This window comes from Malurus melanocephalus, unplaced genomic scaffold (genome assembly GCF_030028575.1).
Source record: "Malurus melanocephalus ecotype Western Australia unplaced genomic scaffold, MMel_1.1 scaffold_33, whole genome shotgun sequence".
Lineage (NCBI taxonomy): Eukaryota > Metazoa > Chordata > Aves > Passeriformes > Maluridae > Malurus > Malurus melanocephalus.
Window position 1 is genome coordinate 2331146 of NW_026623265.1, and position 20394 is coordinate 2351539.

General features: G+C 33.9%; 1 protein-coding gene across 7 annotated transcripts in view; it reads right to left on the reverse strand.

The window, feature by feature from the left end:
- Positions 1-20394, reverse strand: part of STXBP5 (syntaxin binding protein 5) — a 107468-nt gene that overhangs the window by 23021 nt on the left and 64053 nt on the right. For 2 of the 7 annotated variants that reach the window (XM_057364002.1, XM_057364000.1), the window contains exons 14-22: positions 20233-20300; positions 19138-19178; positions 17378-17598; positions 15656-15834; positions 13720-13845; positions 13086-13237; positions 5647-5712; positions 2342-2401; positions 2189-2236 (exon numbers count right to left, since the gene is read on the reverse strand). In XM_057364002.1, coding sequence (XP_057219985.1) covers positions 2189-2236; positions 2342-2401; positions 5647-5712; positions 13086-13237; positions 13720-13845; positions 15656-15834; positions 17378-17598; positions 19138-19178; positions 20233-20300 — 961 coding nt within the window. The remainder of the gene's footprint in view (positions 1-2188; positions 2237-2341; positions 2402-5646; positions 5713-13085; positions 13238-13719; positions 13846-15655; positions 15835-17377; positions 17599-19137; positions 19179-20232; positions 20301-20394) is intronic. The other 5 variants (XM_057364005.1, XM_057364003.1, XM_057364006.1 and 2 more) reach the window with 3 other exon arrangements.

Consider the following 20394-nt stretch of genomic DNA (forward strand, 5'->3'; position numbering starts at 1 on the left):
CCGGTTCCCATGTGACGAACACCAGAGTGATACTAACAGCAACTGAAGTTACCAATGTAAATTATTCTAATTCTGTTTTGCAACACATTTAGCAGGTTGTATTTCACACATTGACAAAGAATGGGAAGAAGTGGAACTGATTGCACTATGGGCCTGTGCAGAGAGCTGTGACCATGCAATATACATCAAATACATCAAATTCACCCCTGAGAACACAGTTGACAGCAAACAATTTGTTTCATACAACATGGTGATGGTAATGACAGTGACACATTTTACAAAACTCATTGTCCATCCACGTCGTTGTCAATTCAGTTTAAAACAATGAAAAGCAAACCCATGCAACTATTAACACAGAAGAGGTGTTTTATTTATATGAAAGAGCTTAGAATGTAAGTTCAGAGAGCTAGAATAAGCATGCCAGAAAAGCTACAGAAAACATGGCAGTGAAACAACCACATTCAAGTGCAAAGCAAACCACTCAAAACTAAGAAAATGCAAAATAAATAATTATCTTTAAGCTTCTAATAAACTGCAAATTGCACAAATCACAGTATATCTTACACCCTGAAGAATGCATTGCTTATAAATAAATGCTTTGCTTTTTTTAGCTGTGAAAAACATTCAGAATACTTTCATTTGAAAAGCTTCAAGCTGAAACAGATGTGAATGGCTCTACAGAATCAAAATTAGCATGCTTTATTAATGCTCTAACATAACTCTTTGAAAAGAAGTGGAAAAAAARAGAGGTCACAGTCTGTCACACTTTACATGTGTTTTGCACATGTGCAATATGGACATTGATATAACATGCACAAGATTAGGTGTTGTTTTTCTCATTAGAAGASCTGAACATTAGGTTCTAGTTACCCTAAATTTCCTTTAGGGAACATATTGATGCTYATGTAAAAGACAACAACTTCTTTTTAATTACAGATGAATTCACATAATGTATTATTGGCACCCATTTGCTTTCTTGACTTATATTCAGACTTTCGCTCAAAACTAATTTTCCCTGCCATTTCTGCTATCATTGCAAGAAGGACTCAACATAGAGCAAGAATATGTCCTTTGTAGAGCACTTTCTTATTCTATACCTCAAATTTCAGGGACTGCTTTGTCATAGTCCTATTTGTCTCACTGTATTTTGAATGATGCTTTGTCTCAAATACAGAATTGTGATAAAAGGGATTAATAGCTTAAGATAAAACTTAAATTGCCAAACAGAAAAACCAAAGGGAGACTTCAGGAAAATAAACATTTTCCTCYCTGGTCTTAAACTATGGTTCCACAAAACCTATGAAATAGTAGTTTAGCAAATAGCTTTACTATATAAAGTAATTACAACCTAAACTGACTGAAAAAATAAAATGAAATTATCCTACAAGGATACACTAATCTACTAAATGAAAACAAAATGAACCATTAACAAAGTGATTCTGCAAGGAAAGTAACCACATCCCAGTTAAGAAAGAAGAATCCCTCTCCCAAAATTAAATCATACAGCCTCTCATTTATTTAATGACCCAGCCATCAGAAGCAGAGTTATTTCCATTCCAGCCATAAAAGGGTTCAATCTACCTGCATACAACACATCCCAAGGCAATCTGTTTGCCAATTTGTTAAGACACAAGTCTAGAGCTGGTAGGGTATTGTGTCACTGCTGGATGCAGAATAGCAAAAAGAGTTCTCAAACAGCAGTGGGGTATATCTATGGATACAAGCAAGTCCTCTTCCAGATGAATGAATGAAACCAAAACAGAAGCCTTTTCTTGACCATAGTCATATAAAAACCTGACCATATGGCTATGAATACAATATATATATAAAAAAAAAATTGTATCAGCCATATATTCCCAAAACCAGCACACCTTTGCAAAAGTAGTGGAATCATGTTGTGACTTGCACAGACTGAACTCTTCCTAGCTATTAGAAAAAGAAAAGCACAATTGTAAAATCGGAGAATTTAAACCACCAGCATTCCTGATTTTTTTTTTATGTGCCCAGTGTATTTAGTACAGAAGCAGCCCACAGAATTACCCATTAGCAGAAAGAATGAGAAAATTAATAACAATGCATTGAACTTTGATTGTTACTTTGCCCTTTTTTTTTTTTTTTTTGCTGCTGGGTTAGTGCTGCATAGAATAAGGCACTAGATTAGAAAGAGTAGAATTTTTCTAGTTCCTACCTATGTCATTGGTTACCATCTTGGAAAACTTTCTGCTTTTGGTCTTCACTGTAAATAATATTTTGATAAAAAAAAAAAAAAAAAATCAATCTATGTGTATCAAAAGGTGGACTGAACAAAAAAATAAGACTAGAGAAAAGAAAAATACTGTACCCTTTTCTATAAAATTATTCATTTTTTGTTCATCATCAGAATTGTTTGGTGAACCAGAACCTACAAGTGGAGACAGAATGAAATGGATACTCACATACATTTGACACGAATGAAGGGGATATATCTTTGACACAAAAGTCAATGTATATTAATACATATACAATATACATATATTATACAATATAATATACTAGCTTTGAGTTTAACAAAGATACAAAAAAAATATCAAATACTGATGCTGGTATTCTCTGTAGCTGCACTAGATATTATAAMGTAGAAATTACTTTGGGCATTTAAGTTCTGCCATAGAAATTACAATGTAAGGTAAAACACTGCACATTGCAGTGAGTTTACTGCTAGAAATACTTCCCTCATTGACCAAATATTTACACTGAATAACTAAATGGCTCTACTAATCATTGCTCCACACACAAAAATTAGCCTAAGTTATGATTCACAAAACACAGCTGTAACAATAAATGCAAGTTCTATAAATCAGTTTGGGTTTTTTTTTTCCAATGGAGTAAATCAATGTGGGACCACTGTTTTCAGCTACTCTGCAGACAGCTCTGAGCCAATGCTGCCACCCAGCACTGGGTGTATCCCAACCCTGAAAAACTGATAGTGGCAACAGACCACAGCTTCAGGATTACCACTGTCATGAAATTAAAACACAATTCATCTAAAATTTTTCATATTTGATCACATTTTATGCTATGAAAGTGTAAAATCAGAATACGACACCAGCATTTTGGCGCTTCTGAAGATGAAAACTTGACAGTTTAAATGCTATACAATGTTTTAGGCCAGATAAACATCCCCAGAGTCTAAGCCTGTTACTGCTTGGCTTCACAGAAAAAGTTGGACACAAGACTATTCCTTCTGCATTTTCACAGTATTTCTATAGTTCTGTGTTACTGAAACTGTAGGATACTCTCCCAATTTGCACAGGCAGATAGTCCCTTTCACAGTCCTCTCATCTACATAAATACCCAGTGGAGGAAGTCTAACAGAAGTAACCTTCCACTTCTTTTTACCTGGACACCTTTTAAAGGAAAGGTAGATTTAAGCAATTGCAAGCTTCAGTCCAAACAATGGACTTTTTTGCAGATCTCTTTTTTACAGATCACTCTTTTACAGATTATTATTATTTTAACAATGAAAGCCAATAAAGGCCTTCAATCTCTGATCCCATCCTCTAATCTTAAAGCTAGCAACATGCAAACATTTTGTGTTTGAGTATTTTTCTCTCAAGTAGAAAGTCTCTAGACTGCAGAAGGTTTCCTTAGATTTGGCCTYCATCCTGCTTCTGAAGCTTGCCAATACTCTGCAGCAAATTTCTCAAAAAGGTCATCTTACCTCTGAAAGCTAAATGCCAAGCTTCTTTCCAGTATTGTGCTTTTGCCCAGAAAAGGTATAAAACTCAAACCAAACCTAAGGAATTGCAGTCCTTCTCTCTTCACCTTCATTTTCATATCAGGGTGGTGCCCAAGAGTTTTTTAAGGGAAAAACTGAGAAGTCTACCATAAAATTCATCTGATTCACTAAGAGCAGAGGAGAGAATCAAGGGAAGCAAGRCACAGTCCAACCTCACTACTAGAAGTTTCTATTTTACAGGAGAATGCAACGGTTACATYCCTGCTTCATCTTTTGTCCATGCACTACTTTTGGTACTTTAGACATTATTTTTTAACGTACTTCAGCTCACACAACACAATCAGGGGGAAGGTAGGGGAAGCCAATTGTTAAATTCAGGAGWTTTCTATAAACTTTAATTTTCATCCTTGGACTTGCCTTCATTGCACTATTGGGGAAATGGTGAATTGAGTTTCACTCTACTTCAACACCAACTCATTAATGAAACTCTCTTATTTAAACTACACAGTGTTCTAAGGTTAAGCAYTAAAAGTTAGAAGTTGTTTGAGCTGACATTTGGGTGATACAGGAGCAGGAGGAAAAATGATACACCATGAAAGGTGATATGATTCATTAGCTGTTCATTGCACACATTTTATAGGAGTGTWCTAGATTTAGTCTCCACTTTTCAAGTGCGTTAAATTCAAATACCTTAGTGAGACTGATAACTATCACCAGCCTTGACAGAGAAAGGATTTACTGCAGCACTGCATGGCAAATTGTTTACAGGCATTGGTCCCAATATGTAAAAATAAAATAGGAAATACGCTCTTTATTCTCAACACSGTAAAAATGCTTTCATTATAAACTACACTGAAGATGATGACTTCAGCATGCCAGTATTTAGCAACACAAAGTTTGTCATGAAATCACATCTTCAGGTAAGACTTTTAATTGAAATTCACAGCCATGTTTTGCTTTAATTATAAATAAATCAAATTTACTCTAAGAAAGAGCTAGCAAAAATGAAAATGACATTGACTGATCTAAAGAAATGTTCTGCACAAAAACATCAAAAGACAATTGTCAAATCAGAAATYAGAATTTATGTTAAAATTTCTGCTAGAGCTACAAACAATGTTTTGGTTTGTTATGCYTTCAACTTGGCTTTGAAAGACACAGGCTACAATAGAAAAGGAATCTATTTTTAGACTCCCATCTTGATTAGCATTTTACTCTACGTACTTCAGTTAAATCTGCAGCTGAGTCCTTTCACCTTGAGTAGTTYTGAATAAAACAAAATGACATTTTTCAAAGTTCTCAAAGCAAGAAGTGAAGTGACAATTTGTGGCTACTACAAAAATTATTCACTTATTATTTATATAACTATTGCCTCAACTAGCCAGTATTAAACTAAAATTTAAAATACTCACGTACAGCAGTAGCAAAAAAAAAAAAAAAAAAAAACAAACCAAAAGGCGGTGTGGTAGGAGGAGTATCAAGTAGGGAACTCCTACTCTTTTAAGATGCCGGTTTCTGAAGAACTCCACAGGAAAACAGTAATTTGCTACTTATGAGGAAGCAGAAGTAAGCTTACTCAGAAATAATCTTTACCACTTTTGAGGAATACWAAATACAATCACATGAACTATTACAGAAATTTGTGCATCTCTTGTCAATGCTTCAAAATTCCATTGTGCAGTATGTTCCCGGAGGCATACATAATTAAGCTTATATCTCTCTTCACTCATCTTTATGACACATTCCTATTGCATATCTTAAGCCAGCCTTGTTCTAGAAATGCAGTGGTGCAACATGGCAAAATTTATGACAGCTCAAACAGTTTGCAAGAGAATAATGGTTTTATATAATTACTTAACTAGTAAGTGTTAATGCATGCCATCTTCTGGRAAAATAAGAAGCTGAAGATCAGCCAAAGTTATGATTACCTGATGTTGGTGACTTGCAGCGGTCTTCTGGCACCACTGTACCTTCATTAATATCACAAAGACCTGCTGAAACACAAAACCAGTGTATTATAAATACAGTTATTTTATTTTTACTTCCACTGCAGTCAGGAACTTCATTTCTTATTACACACAAAGAAGCCAGTTATGATAGAATTTCTGTTACATATTACTTTCTTTGACATTACCTACAGTAACTGTAGAGTCATTTCTTCCTGCTAAAGTTCCCTTTGCAAAATACACTCCCTCAATAAATTTCAGTGAAAGCCACTATATTTTCAGCAAAACAGAGTTATCAGAACAGTTAATTATTTACATGCTATAGGTAGACTTTAGGCACAATTTGTTTCGGAAAAAAATTATATTATTTAAATTATATAAAAATAATATATTTGTYATATTTAAAAGATAATAGAATTTAAAATACAATTGCACAAAAAGTAATTGCAAAAGAAAATCAGATAAAAGAGTTTCTTGAAGATTACAAAGACATGATGTGCAAAACTACAGTGCCTTTTTTCAAAGTACTTTGCCACTGTTACAGTGATATGCTTTGTATTTGCCAATTTGTATTGCCAAATTAATTTTCCTGAAAAAATCCTTATTGTCACTTAGAGAATTCAGATCTTAGGGTGCTTACATGGGTGTTCTCCCTTGCATAGAGGAATTACATCAAGTCTGATCAATGTCTATAACCACAGATGTATATTAATAYCTGAAAGCTAATTCCTTCCATTCCCGTGAAGGAAATAAAATCTAGTCACATGCCATCAAATGCAAAAGACGGAAGCTAAATATTATTCCATAACACTAAACTAAAAATATACATGGAATTTCTTATTCTCCTTTTTGACAAGAAATTGCTGTTCAACACTGCCCTTGATTAAGAGAAGTGCATTTTGTTGATATTTTAAGGTTAGTAATGCATCTTCAGGTTTCTAGCATGAAGCTTTCCTACAGAAATTTTATGATGTGATGATTTCATTATGTGAGGCAAATAAGCATATAATACTGAACAGTAATAGCTAAGAAATATTTGTTAAAATTAGAGGGTTTTGCATGCACACAAATATTTCCAATACACAAAAATTTTGAGAGGTGTAATGGTAATGAATAAGGCAAGAAAGACATCACATGGAAAGCCTGTCTATACAACTGTCCACTACACATTCACAAGTGCATCCATACATACCTGTTAACAAACAAAAATACAACAGCTCTACTCTAGCAAASCTTAAAATTTCCAAATATTAAACCAGAAGTTAATAGTTTAAATGGAAAAAAGTTCTAGTGAAATACCATATCAATATGGAACACATTGAAAGTATGTTGCATTAACAGCTCCATTTATCCAAAATAATCTTTTTTAAGATTACTAAGAATATGTATAGCTTAAACCTCAAAACTCAATGACTATAATTGAGGTCAAATTGTCAAAGGACCTTAAGACTAACTGTACATTTAACAATTTAAATTCTAAAATGTCAAATGACATTCCAGGTGGAAGGCATATCTTTCTACCACACAGGAGAAAGATAAAAACAATTTATTTAGTCTTCTGTCAGTAAATCAGTGAACACTATGGGATTTTCATGGTTTTAAACCAGAGTTTTAAACAGGCTTGGGAGACTAAATACTTYGAACTAGACAGGATAATGTGAAAAGATTTTTTTTTTAAATTCTGATGTTGCTTTCACAACAAGCAACAGAAGTTTTAAATAGTAGCAGTGCTACGAGTATMAACCTGTGCTCTTAGAATTAGTTGCCCCTTCAGGAGCAAAACCAAATCAAACACAKAGATTGGAACACAATTTCCTCTTTTCCACAAATATTAATTCTTTACCTTCAAAATAAGAGTTTAACTTCTTGCACTAGTTCTACAAAAAATCATGAACTGACAGGAACAGTCCTTAGCCAAGAAGAAGTCATACAYGTGCACACTTGAATGCTTTCTAAGAAGTGTCAAGGCTATACTTTGATTAATGTACATCTTAATTAATAATAAGAGTTTGCATTATAGTAATCATTATGGCATGTAAACCTTGGAAATCTACTGACAGCCATYACTGCTATTACTAAGGAGAGAAAAATAACAGGAATAGATGAAAAGTAATTTTAACTATGATCATATTACTAATTAAAATAAGCAGAGTAAACCAGGAATGATCTGTGAACTAGGAGGGTCTGTCCATAACGAAGCTGAAGAAACTTGCAAGGCAATATTGATGTTCCTCTTAAAACGCCAGGTATTCTGACAGGAGCACTGGCAGCAAGACAGCTCTCCTGGAGAAGTTCTCTGCTTCCAAGCTCATAGCATCCATGCAAATTGCTATGAATTACAAAAGCAAATTGATCCAAGAGTTTCTGTTTCAGAACTGCAAAAACTAAAACCTTCTATAATACCAACAGACACACAAGTGACCTTCTAATAGGCTTTTAGTTTATATCTGTGAACTCCAGAAGCAAGAAATTTGAAATCCATCCAAATCAGCAAAATCCAAATAATGTCATTAAAGACATCATAACCATGCTGCATTAAAAACTCCCTAGAATTACACCTGAAATTAACTGATGCATATAGTAAGTTTCATGGGACTTTTGTCAGTTTTTTACATAAGCTTTAAGCAGACATATCTCAGAAGAACCCACAACTTGACTGGAAAACACCCCATTTAAAATTTACAACTACAACTAACTTGATATGAAGATGTAAACATTAAAAACAATAAACCTGAAAAACGGAGTTAAAAAAAAATCCCCAAACCCAACAATTAAAAGCTGATGTCAGTCACAGCTGATGTTGGTCTCACAGCATTTAAGTTAAAAATTCAAACAGCTCATGAAGGGAGATAGGAAAAAGAACATGACCAAGCAACCCCAGAAGAGTTCCACATATGTTTTCTTCCAGTTTGCCTCAACCTCACTTCTGAATCACTCATAGATTACKGTCAAAAAGCTGTTCGATGTATAACAAAAGTTTTTAAAAGTCACATGCATGTACTAATTGCTCCAGTTCTGTCAGAAACCTAAACTGCCTCTGGTAGAACTAAGAAACACTGTCTTTTAAAGAGTTGTATTATATTGTGCTAATCAAAAAGTCACACAAAATCTCATAACTCTCACCAACAGTACTTTGCAAAAAGTGGTCTGTGTGAACTTGGGTAACTAAGCAGGAAAAAATAATAGCTATATAAGCTTTGGTGTTTCATCATGAAATTATGACTGGTCTCCATTTTTTATCAGTATTGATTTAATGGCTCCTGTCATATTTAGCAAAAATATATCAAGCAAAGGTCTCCAAACAGTGTGAGCCTCCAGTGTATGTAGTTTTCATCACACTAGAAAGGTTTTACTTACACATTCCATGTCTATAGGCACATGGCCAAAGTTGATTTTCTGTGCCCTCCCCCCTCACTGTTAGAGTCTGAAGGCAAAAGTTGATCTTGTTTTTAACCTTGACAAGCACCTGATGACACTGTCTAGCAGGCCTTAACAAAACACATATACTGCATGCTTCACAAACTATAAATTGCCACCCAAAACATGTGAGTAATATACCTGGTAGGAATCACTGATAAACTCCAAAACACGATCCCAACTGGGAGCTTGTATCTGTAGAGCTAGCCTGAAATGACAGTTTACAGTCTAGCTAGTGCAGAAAGCCTTGTCTCTAAATAGATGCTGCTTTAAGACGGGAATCTGAATTTCTTTTCTGAGTAGAAAAAATAAGATGACAGAGAAATACATCATATTCTTGCAATACAAGAGAAGGGAAAAATCTTGCATTTCCATTAATATTTTAGAAGATATGTAATTCTTACTCTAAGAAATTTTTTAAAAGATGCCCCTGTAAATTTTTATTTCTTTAATTAAGGACATATCATTTACTAAATCATAAGGACGTTAGCAGATACTGATTATTTATTGAATTCACATTTTATGCTGAACTTACAGAACAGCAGGGATTTTAATGAGGAAGGACTAACCCTTCCTGCCCTTTTTGGAAGTGGTCAAATGTACAATAGCAATATGCTGCTCTGTTGCAGGCTGCCTGAATGTGAATTTAATGTAGCTAATTACGAGCGTGTCCGAATGCATGCGTAAGCTAGTTCTTTTTTTTCTTAAATACACTGTTGCAGTCTCAAAAAATAGAAATTTTCCAAACCGACCACAATAAATAGAAAAGAACTTTTTCTAGAAAGATTTAGATATTGAGTACCTATACTCCCTGAAGATTACTGTTTAGTCATTGAAAATATCTTAGTCATAGAAAAAATAAATTTTTAAGTATCAAAGTAGAAATTTTTTCAAGATAAAGAATTCAATGAAGGCACATCTTTCAAAACAAAATCAAGGAAGCATAAGCTCCTTGCATTTTTGAAAACACTAAATACATACAGTAAATGTCCAAGAAAGGGAAAATGCAAAATCTAAAAGTGTTCTGACTATTTCATATGGTTCTAACCCTGAAAATAAATCAAAGGGTAGTGCTTAAATGTAACAGACTTCTTATTTGTGSAAAATTATTGAAGTCTGGACAACACATACATTGAAAGAACTACAAATAATGAGGAAGGTCAAATGAACTAGAGAAATTGTTTTCAGATTTTAACATGACTGTAAACTYCAACTAACCAAGATACTGTCAGGATGGTAAACACAAAGAGAATTATATGGATAAGAAATTAACTCTTTTGTACAAAACTTGGTTTAACCTATTCCTAAATAAAATAGTCCAGGTAAATTCAGCTTTACWATAAATGGTTTCAGAAACTAGTTTTGGGATTTCTACCCATCTTTTTCTTTTCTTCAAAAAATTAATCAATTGGTGCCAGATCCTGGTTTTCAGTTCTGTACCATCTTAAGGTGGAGGCRTTTCTTTTATGCCCAGCTCCTTTTCTGCCTTGGCAGCAGAGGACAAAAGACTCTAGAGAAAGCAGTATTTGGCAATTGAGAGTATCTTTGTTCTTGCTTTGGGAAAAGAAATGGCAGAACTAAGACCTGGACCACAATTTCAAGTTTGTTTTGCAGTTCTGTTTGTTTCTTTTTAACTCCATTCTTTCAGTAGCTTAGTTTTTAATCCACTCTACTTCATTAAAAAAAGGGCTGAGATTACCTACCTCTGCCTGAGGGCTGGAGAAAAGTGGCATCCTAAGGAAGGGAACAATGTTACACTTTTAAAAAATAAGCTTTACATTCTCCATATTTTTGGATGCTGGGAATCATGTCCTAAGTCATAYTCTCTCAAGCAATTCATGGTTCTGATGGGTTACCTTCCTCACACAGATACCTGAACTTCAAAGCTGCTTTGAAACTGAACAGGGCTGTGCAGTACACAAACACCTCCACTCTTAATCCCTATAAACAACATTTTTGAAGAAGTARCATTTCACTTTTAGAAAAAAGATCACTGCATAATCGTAATTTTTCTTGTTATTTTTGCTACTAATATTCTAAATCTGGTGTTCTGAAGCTTCTGCCAGAAAGGGAACCAAGCAAATTAAGTTTCTAATAAAGCAACACTAAATTTGTGAGTAAGGTCTTGACTCTATAAACACCAGTAAATTCTGAGATTAAATCTCAAAATCAAAAGGAGATTCTTTTATTTAAAACCACAAAATTCATAGACTATTACGGTTGCCTTTTTCCTTTAAATTTCTTTCGAAGACATCACGAACAAGAAATACAATGGATGCATGACGGATTAAAATCAGTTTCAATAAACAAAACAATTATTTAAAAAGGAATAATAAAAATAACTATGGTGAATGAACAAGACTAAAAAATCAAATTCAGATGTTAAAAAAAGATATTTGAATGTCATGAGATGACTTACTTATATAAGAGGTGCGAAGCTTTTTCACAGACTCTGAATATAAGTTAGAAAGGCCGCACATGCAAGAAGCCACAGTCAGCATACCTTCATGAAGCAATGAGAAAAGGAAATACGGAGACACTCACAGTACATTTGAGACAGAAAAGCCAGCCAARTAACTTGCACAACCAGGTTATTAAAATGCTTTTGCCATGCAGATTGTTAGTATTAAAGTTAAGATGGAAAAARTAAGACTTCATATAACAGCTATATTCATAAGCAAAAAGGACTTTCATCATGAACATCTTAGAGACAATTGAAACACAGAGTTATGTGGATCCAATTCACTGGATTAAAATAACAAAAGTTAAGAAAACAAAGGCAAGTGATGTTTAAAGCTCCAAAAGGCAGTTTATCATCTAGATGCATGAGGCAGAAACTAAGCCATTTACTCCCAGGATAAATTAACACAGTCAAACASTAAAGTTATTTCTTTCTCTCAAAGATTAGTTCACACAAGAACATATTTTACCTGATAGGATACCAACTGTGTACACTCTGCTCTATAATAATGATTTTTAGATCAGTTTCATCAGTTGAAATAAACTGACKGGTGTTTACTGGATCTTTTTCAAACCAACCATTTACTAAAATAGCTCCTAAGAACATCCATTTCAATTTGAAAAAAATATTATCTGAAGAACKTTCAAGGACTTTATTCTGGATCTCTTAAAGAAATCAACATTTGATCATGAAAAWGTGTTTTTTTGAACAGTTTATTTCCTACAAAAAAATAATCACCTAGGGCAGCAATGACACTTTATTATTCTGCCTTGAGCTGTTTTCTGATATAACTTAGGAGTACCCATGACACATCAGGGAGAAGAAAATTTTGAAACACTAAATTTTCTTTTTGGTTACAAAAAGCTTWGTATTTTGACTGAAAAGTCACTTTCCTTCTCAGCTGAAAAAGAACACTCTCAAGCACATTTTTAAATCTAAGTCCTTTGTTTCTTTTTCAAAGGGATTTATTTTACCAGATTTAAGGAGAAGTTTATTTTTCTCATTTAAATCAAAGGTTTCCTCTCAAGCATGGCATAACAGCATTAACCATATAACATGATTTAGTTCAAAAGGGACATTTCTAGTCAAAGTTTAAACAGGAAGCCAAAAGATCCCAGCAAATACTCAGGTTACCTGCAAACATTAATGGATTCATACAAACATGTGATATGGGTATTAGCTTTATCAGAAATATCAGGATACTTCTTCATGCCTTGTTAAGTTCTTGTAAACTGCATAAAACCATTGTAAATTTATACTGGTATCTATTCACACACAATATTTTCCCRTTTGCTTTCTCTTAAAACATACGTTATACTGAAAAATAAGGAATGATATGAAGCATCAGTAGATTCCACTAAGCAACAATTTCTAAGGAAAGATAAATCAACTAAACCTGCAATAGTGATGTGAGAGACAGATCAAGAAGAAAGGATGAAACCACAGTGAAAAAATGTATGTTTGTATTCAAAGAATACACATTAAGAATAGATGGCCAATTGTGCCTTTCTTCTGAGCTTAAAATATGTTTTGGGTTACTCACCTCCAGATGGTTGCCGAGCTTTTCGGGGAGATCGTGGCTCCCTGCGATACGGATCATTGGAGCCATACAGTTCAATGGTGCCTAGATTCAAGAGCACTGTCTTCTGAAGGTAATCAACCATGGCAATACCATTACAGTTTCCAAAAACTACTCTGGAAAAAGAGAAGTGAAAGGAAAGACAATGCTAATTAAATGATGGTAATGCTTCATATAAATACTTTTTGCAGTTCAGCACTTAATGCTTCCTAATTTTTATGAAATATCCTAGATTGCACATATTTATAAATTACTATTTTAGAGTGCAGTATTGTTCAATTGTTCTCTTGTAAAAACATGGCGCTGAGCAGAACAGACCTCTGTCATCGTACTTGCCAACCAATATGACAGAGCTTCAAATGACACTTACTCTTGGCTGCACAACACCAGATGAGAAACAGTGATAATGATTTGTTTCTGTTGTTAGTATCATTAGTATCTGCTCTGACCCAAAAGGAATTATCTCATAAGCACAAGACACTGATTTTACCTCTATGCTGCTGTGCAGCTCATATGAACACACATAGAGACTTAATTTTAACGGACAGTTCTGAACCCTTTTGACAGAATAATGAAAAACTGTGTAGTATATACTTACAGGCCATATGCTGAGTTGACTGCTAAGCTGGTTATCTGTTGAGGAGGTTCTCCACTCACCCACACTAGCTGGATAACAAGTTCAATTTGGTAACCCGGAGACTGCTTGAGAGGAGAATTTTTAACTCTGCAAGTAAACAAGACATGGCCTCTCCATTGTCTCCATTCTTTTCCTTATGGAATCAGAGTTCATTAAATTTTAGCACAATGGACTTGTAAAAACCACAATCAAAACTAAATAATAGCAACCAGAAGAAAAATCCACATTGAAACTGGGAATCCACTTCTTTTGATTCATTACCTAATATAAAGTTAATTGAACAATGATCACAAATACTTCCTTTTCCCCAACTGCAGAACAAAGCATAACAGTTACTCGGTGTTTCCTTAAATAGATACAGGTGTTCATTCAGTGTCTAAAAAGAAGGTGGTATCCTTTTTTTTCAGAGYTCAAAAAGAACTCTGATTTAAATAATGGAAAGGAGTGAAATGAGTATGTGGAATAAGCAAAATGAAAAGGGAACAGAAGCAGAATGTATTGAGAAAAATGCAAATAAAAAGCTGATGATATGGCAAAATCAAAATGAAAACAAGTAAATTAYTGTAATGGTAGACCATTTACATGCAACCAACCTGGGACTGGGGGAATTGAAGCTCCTGGAAAGATTTTGTTTGCATGCTGACAAACSAACTCATGCAGAAAAGCTCTTGCATTTTTTAATGTGAGAAAAGTTATATAGAACAAGCTCCTGTTTCCCAAATTCCTCTTATTTTACCCATTTATTTTCACTAATGAATATTTTGGTTTGTCAATACTTCACATAAGTTCAGAATTTTCCAATTTTTCTACTCAGGTAAGTTTTTTTCAAAAATACACATCCACAAATCAGTACAATCAATACAATTTGAAAACTTTCACCCAGATAAAGCAAACCTATCAGAATTAGTTATTTTCTGTATGGATACACTCAAAGAGTTAAAATCCAAGTTGGGACCTTAAACTTCAGAAAGGAAAGTACATACTTAACTTTATACCTCTAAGGTATTCATTATGTATTTCTTATATTCTGCTAGAAAAAATGATGGCTCAGCAGTCACATAATGCACACTTGTACGAGAGTAAAAACAGMCAGAATCTTTTAACTTTAATTTCTCTAAATGGGTAAAAGCACACAAAGAAGCTTGCAGAAAAAAAAATACCCAATTTAAAAACATCAAGAAACTTATCAATGACCTACATTGTGAGCACTATTAGGTATCATGCAAAGAGAAGATCCATGACAAAGGGAAATTTACTTAATTCTGTTTCCAAAATACCAAGTCATTCCCTTGGAGAGTTTCCAAAAAAGAAATATATTCATGAGTCTAAAAAGTTCACACACAAAATTCTTCTATGGCTAAGAATTTTCACTTCTTTTGATTTGGTTCTAAAACCTAAAGCTCTGCAAAACTTATTCAGACAAGCTTGGCTTTGAGAGCCACAAAACACCAGTTTTCCTTTGCATTTCAATGGACAATAAGGCATCAAAGTGACTGAATTGAAAAGTGTTTGCTCTAAAGCGTGATCATCTATAACTATGCTAACAGCTATGTTAAATTTTCCTAAAACCAGGTAAATCAGAAGACAAGGATTTAATTTTTTTTAATCAGATTATGAAGCTTAAAGACATGAAGATTACAATATATATATTATATATAATAATATATATATTATATATAATAATATATATATATATAATATAAATTGTATATAAATATACAATATTTATTGCTTAAAACTGAGCTCAACTTTCGGATACTTGGAAGATTTTGCTCTAAAAAACAAAACATTTTCACCAGTGATGACATTCCTGCAAATGATATCAAAGTACATATATTCTAATCACATATTCTTGCAAAGTTTCATACTCAGTGAAAGTGTAAGAGAATATACTTACTTTAAACATGGGACATTATCACGAAGTCCATCAGATGAACTGCTACTAGTAGATGGATGAGACTGGGGAACAATGGACTGAGGATTAGAACCTGTGCCTGGAGTTGGTACTGGTGGCACCTGCTCACCATCTGGAGTTTCAATATCATTTATTTCATATAGGAGACGTACTTCCAGCATCTGTTAATTAAAGTAAAGAAACTATCAGTAAAGTCTACCTTTCAAAAAACTGGATATAAAATAAATGAAGTACAACTGAGTGTAGTAGTGATAGAAGTGACTTCCAGGACTTTTCCATCTTTTAAAAGGTAACAGCAGTTTAATAAACAGTGCAACCTAAACACACATTTACATGTAAAAACATGTCATTTTCAGAAACAGAGAATCACACTATTGCAGAGTGAATATATGAAGGTTGCTAGAACCTCAAAGTCTGACATATTTCCCAGTTTTTAAAAGTTGGTTTCTTAATATTGAAAGAAATTAAATATTGGACCCATTTAATTATCATTCTGCTGACACACATTATCAGTTAGGAAGACGACTTGGTTTATGTCATTCAGGAACAGTAAAACAGAGCTAAAGCCACATGGGCAGCTACACTTTTACTGATGTACACTTTTACAATGTTTGATTTTGTGTTGAGCTAGATCATACATTTTAAAGAACTGTAACTTTATCATGACTCCAGGATCTGTAACAATGTTAGAATTAACTGCAGTGCAGGGTAAAGGAAGTTTTCCACTATTTTATTATCATCTGCAGAACAGAATTTAACTCATGGACTGAAACAAAGTACTCTATGGTATTTTTCAAAACATTAAAGAGTGCTGAAGATTAGCTTTGATAGGGGTTGATTCATAAAAACTGCATAGAAAAAACTATTCCCTCAGAAGGGAATGCACTTATACATAAATAAACACCAGAAGAAAAAAAATCCCACACGTCAGGTCCTTAAACTAAGACTTATCCTAAGGGAGCAGAATAGGGAGGGGATGGGTGTGTGTGTGTTGTGTGTGTGTTGCAAGAAGGAGGAAAGAGGAAAAAACAAACTACATTGCAATCAAAATTTTAATTAGAACACAAAACATTTTATAATAAATGGCTTCAAGTTAGCTTTTAGTTCATAGATTCAAATACATAAATTTGCATGTGTCTGTCTGATTCAACAAAAAAACTTCCTGAACTCTTGTAATAGAATCATTGTATCTTATGCAGAAATAAAACAGTGACACAGCAAAATCCTCAACAGATTTCAGGGCACGTTTGGCACATTTGTACTCTTCCAGCTCTGCAAACTGCAGGAGTTTTGACAGGACAGATGGTAATTTATGAGGACTCAAGTGACCAAWACCCCAAAAGCTGTGAAATTCTTCAACTCCACACCTCATTCACTTCTATTATCATTTCACCTTTGATACAGCTAAGTTTTGATGCACTGTTTGCTTTGACAAAGAATGGTTATTTAGAAAGACAAAGAATGGTTATTAGCTGCAAAACCTCAAAAAATTACTGAAAACTATATCGCAGCATCCAATATTTCTTTTTGTTCAATTTCACAATTAACTACTTTTTCTCAAAAAAACCCCACATCTATTTGTTTTAAGTCAATTATTTTTATTMATTTCACTAATATAATGAAAGACAACAAAGTAGTAAATCGCTAGAACAGTCTTATTATAGCTTAAYCCTACCAAGTTAATAAATGGTCACAACTATTTACCGGAATGACTTCTGTTGTCACTTCCTGCTTGCTGAACCTGTAAATAATGACATGTGCAGAAACTCCAGCTATGCACAGCATTCTGCTTTCCGGACACCATGAGATGATCTGAATAGCATATGGGTCTTCATCTACTATATCTGTGTTTGGCCTGTCATCTTTACTCCGTGATTTTTCAAATACTTTGGCTGTTTTTAGCTTATAGAGTACTTGCAGCGTTACTAGAAACAAAGCAAAAGAGAAAAATTAGTTTTGATCTAAACAGAAATTTTTCTCTTAATTTTTTTTAATCAACTTAAAAATCATGGTTTATTCATAGATAAAGCTATTCCATTCGGCAGAAGAGGGCGGAGTAGAAGCAGTGAATATCTGTGTTGCCTCTGCCCATGAAGTATAGCACTTGACAAATACAGGATCAGTTAGTATAAAAAATAACCCAACACTTATCCTGAGAGATATATATTAAGTTACAGTTATAAAACAAGCCCTCACAGTTTCTCAGAGCTTTACTGTACTTAGGGATCTCTAATAACATTTATCACATATGCCATACCCACAACCTAATCAGATCTATGACAGAGAGAGCTAAGCTCTTCTTTCTTTTCATGATATTTCAAATCTATGGCCTTTAACCCGTGCTTTCATACTTAACAGCCTCAGTTCCTCCAACATATATAYTATTGTGCCTCATTATTCATATGTGCTGCCCTCTGATCAGTTCACATTTTTGTTGATAACAGATTTCTTACAACTGTTGTAATAAAGCCTTTCCACAGTTTTAAATAGTGAGAGTTACTCCATGTTGGTTTTATCAACATTCTCATTTATTTATCCCAGTGATTTTTTTTATGCAACACAGACTGCAATTCATGAGACATCCATTTTTTTCCCCAGAAACTAAGTTGTGAATGTACATCACTGATATTATGTTCAAATACACTGTCTTTGATATAGTTAAGCCTTGAGTAGTATCTTTCCCAAGTGTGATTCTAATTCTGTGTTACATTTTCTTTCAACCATCTTCATGCTGATTTCAAACTTCACAAAGGCATATTCTCTAGTCAATGTCCCAAATAACTACCATAAATACTAGTAACAACATTAGGAAAACTTAAATTGGAGCATCCTCTCTCCTCTTCCATATTTCAGTGTTTCTACCTGAACCACATTTCCCTATTTCATCTGCAACACTGCCCTATTAGAAATACCTAAAAGTTTTTAAATCAATAAAGAGGATGCGTGCAATTTCTCCCTTAATAGGTTTATTTATCTGTTTTAGAAAGAAACTAAGTGTTTTTTAACAGAATCCTTTTGATAGAYCTATGCCATATAGATCTTCTAAGCACACAATCCATCAGGTTTGGCTTCCTCCCTCCTCTCTCCAGGTTCCACTCCCACTCCAAATCAAAATTAAAGATCTGTAACACTCCAAATAGTCCTCCTCCCAGTTTTTAAACATATACATTACATCTGTTCCCTCCTACGACCACACACGCCTTAGCCTTTTGGAATCTCACCAGTTTTCTGCAAGTTTTCGAAGACAACTGATGACGATTCCAAGATTGCTTCAAACAGCTTTTAAGTACCAAGAGCAAGGTTAGTCAGTTAGTTAATCTAACTTTGTGCAATCATTTGTACTTCAAATTTTTGATGCATTTTTCACTGAGAGCTGTGGTAGATCAGCAGATGTAATTGACCCTTTAAGTAAAAATGAAAAAATCTAAAACTGCACAGCAAAAATCTCTACTGAAAATACTTACTTGCTGATGCATCCCAAAACTTGATTGATCCATCAGCATGCCTATRAAATATTAAAAAAAAATGAGAGCATGAAATGATTAGTTGGAGAGATAGATCTCTGTTACTCATGGGAAAGTATACAGCCAACATTCTATTTTTTATTAGTCTTCTTAGTGACACTTTATATTCACAATGTATTAAAAGCCAATATTTTACCAACATGTGCTCCAATTACGTTTGACAGAAGAGACTAGAAAAACATTTGGAGGGTAACTCCCTGACGATCCTACTGTACTATATTAATTTACCATTCTAAAACTGAGGCATACCTTGCCATGCACTGTTTCTTAAAAGATGCCCTAAAGTAAAAGCAACTCTTGTAAAGAAGATGCCTAAATATACAGTATCCMACTGTTAATGAGTCACCTAAGCTGTTTACTTAGCCTTGATTTTGAGAATCAGATGACCTCATTTTTTTCAGAACTGTCTCAAAGTCTCTGCAATGTATAGTATAAGGTGACAGTAATCCTAATTAAGGCCAATGGGCTGTTCTAAAAACACTTGAGTAGTGCTTTCGCTTTCAGTGATGCACTGCTCAGTTATAAATTACGTTTTATTTATGTTCCTTACAGTAGTAAGGAAAAGAAAGATCAATCTACAGAAAGATCAATCTCAAAATGATCAGATTTAAGTATCTGGTTGTCCTTTTTGAGATGAAAAATTGGCGTCCCTTTGAGAACTGAATTCCAGAAGTATGGAAGTATGGAGTGGACTTATCATGCATTAAAACTATTCAGCTATTTTACAAAAATTAAAGAATAAAAGGTATTTTTGATCCAAGATACTTTTATAACAAGCACAGGTCACCAGAATACCACATAATAATAGTAATTCCTGTAAAACACTTGCTATCATTTTGTTTCTACCTTCCCTTCCATATTCTGCTTTACTTTCTCAGTAACACCTCAAGGAGATTATGCCAAGGACTTGTCTGGTGATCATGATTTAATGAATCACTCAAACCACTCATCCAAAACAATGTTCTAAARGAGAAAAGATTCTCACATATACTCAATCAGCCAAGAAAGTTATTACTAGACTATGGTATCACTTACCCTGTAATAATTATCTCTGGATAGCTCTGAGTGATCAAACCCCAGTTGCCTCCACTGATAGGCCATTCCTGGAAGATTAACAAACACACTGAGGAAGAAAATATCATACAGTGCGAAGTCAAGGCAAATTACTACAGATACTGCAGAATCCAGTATTTCACA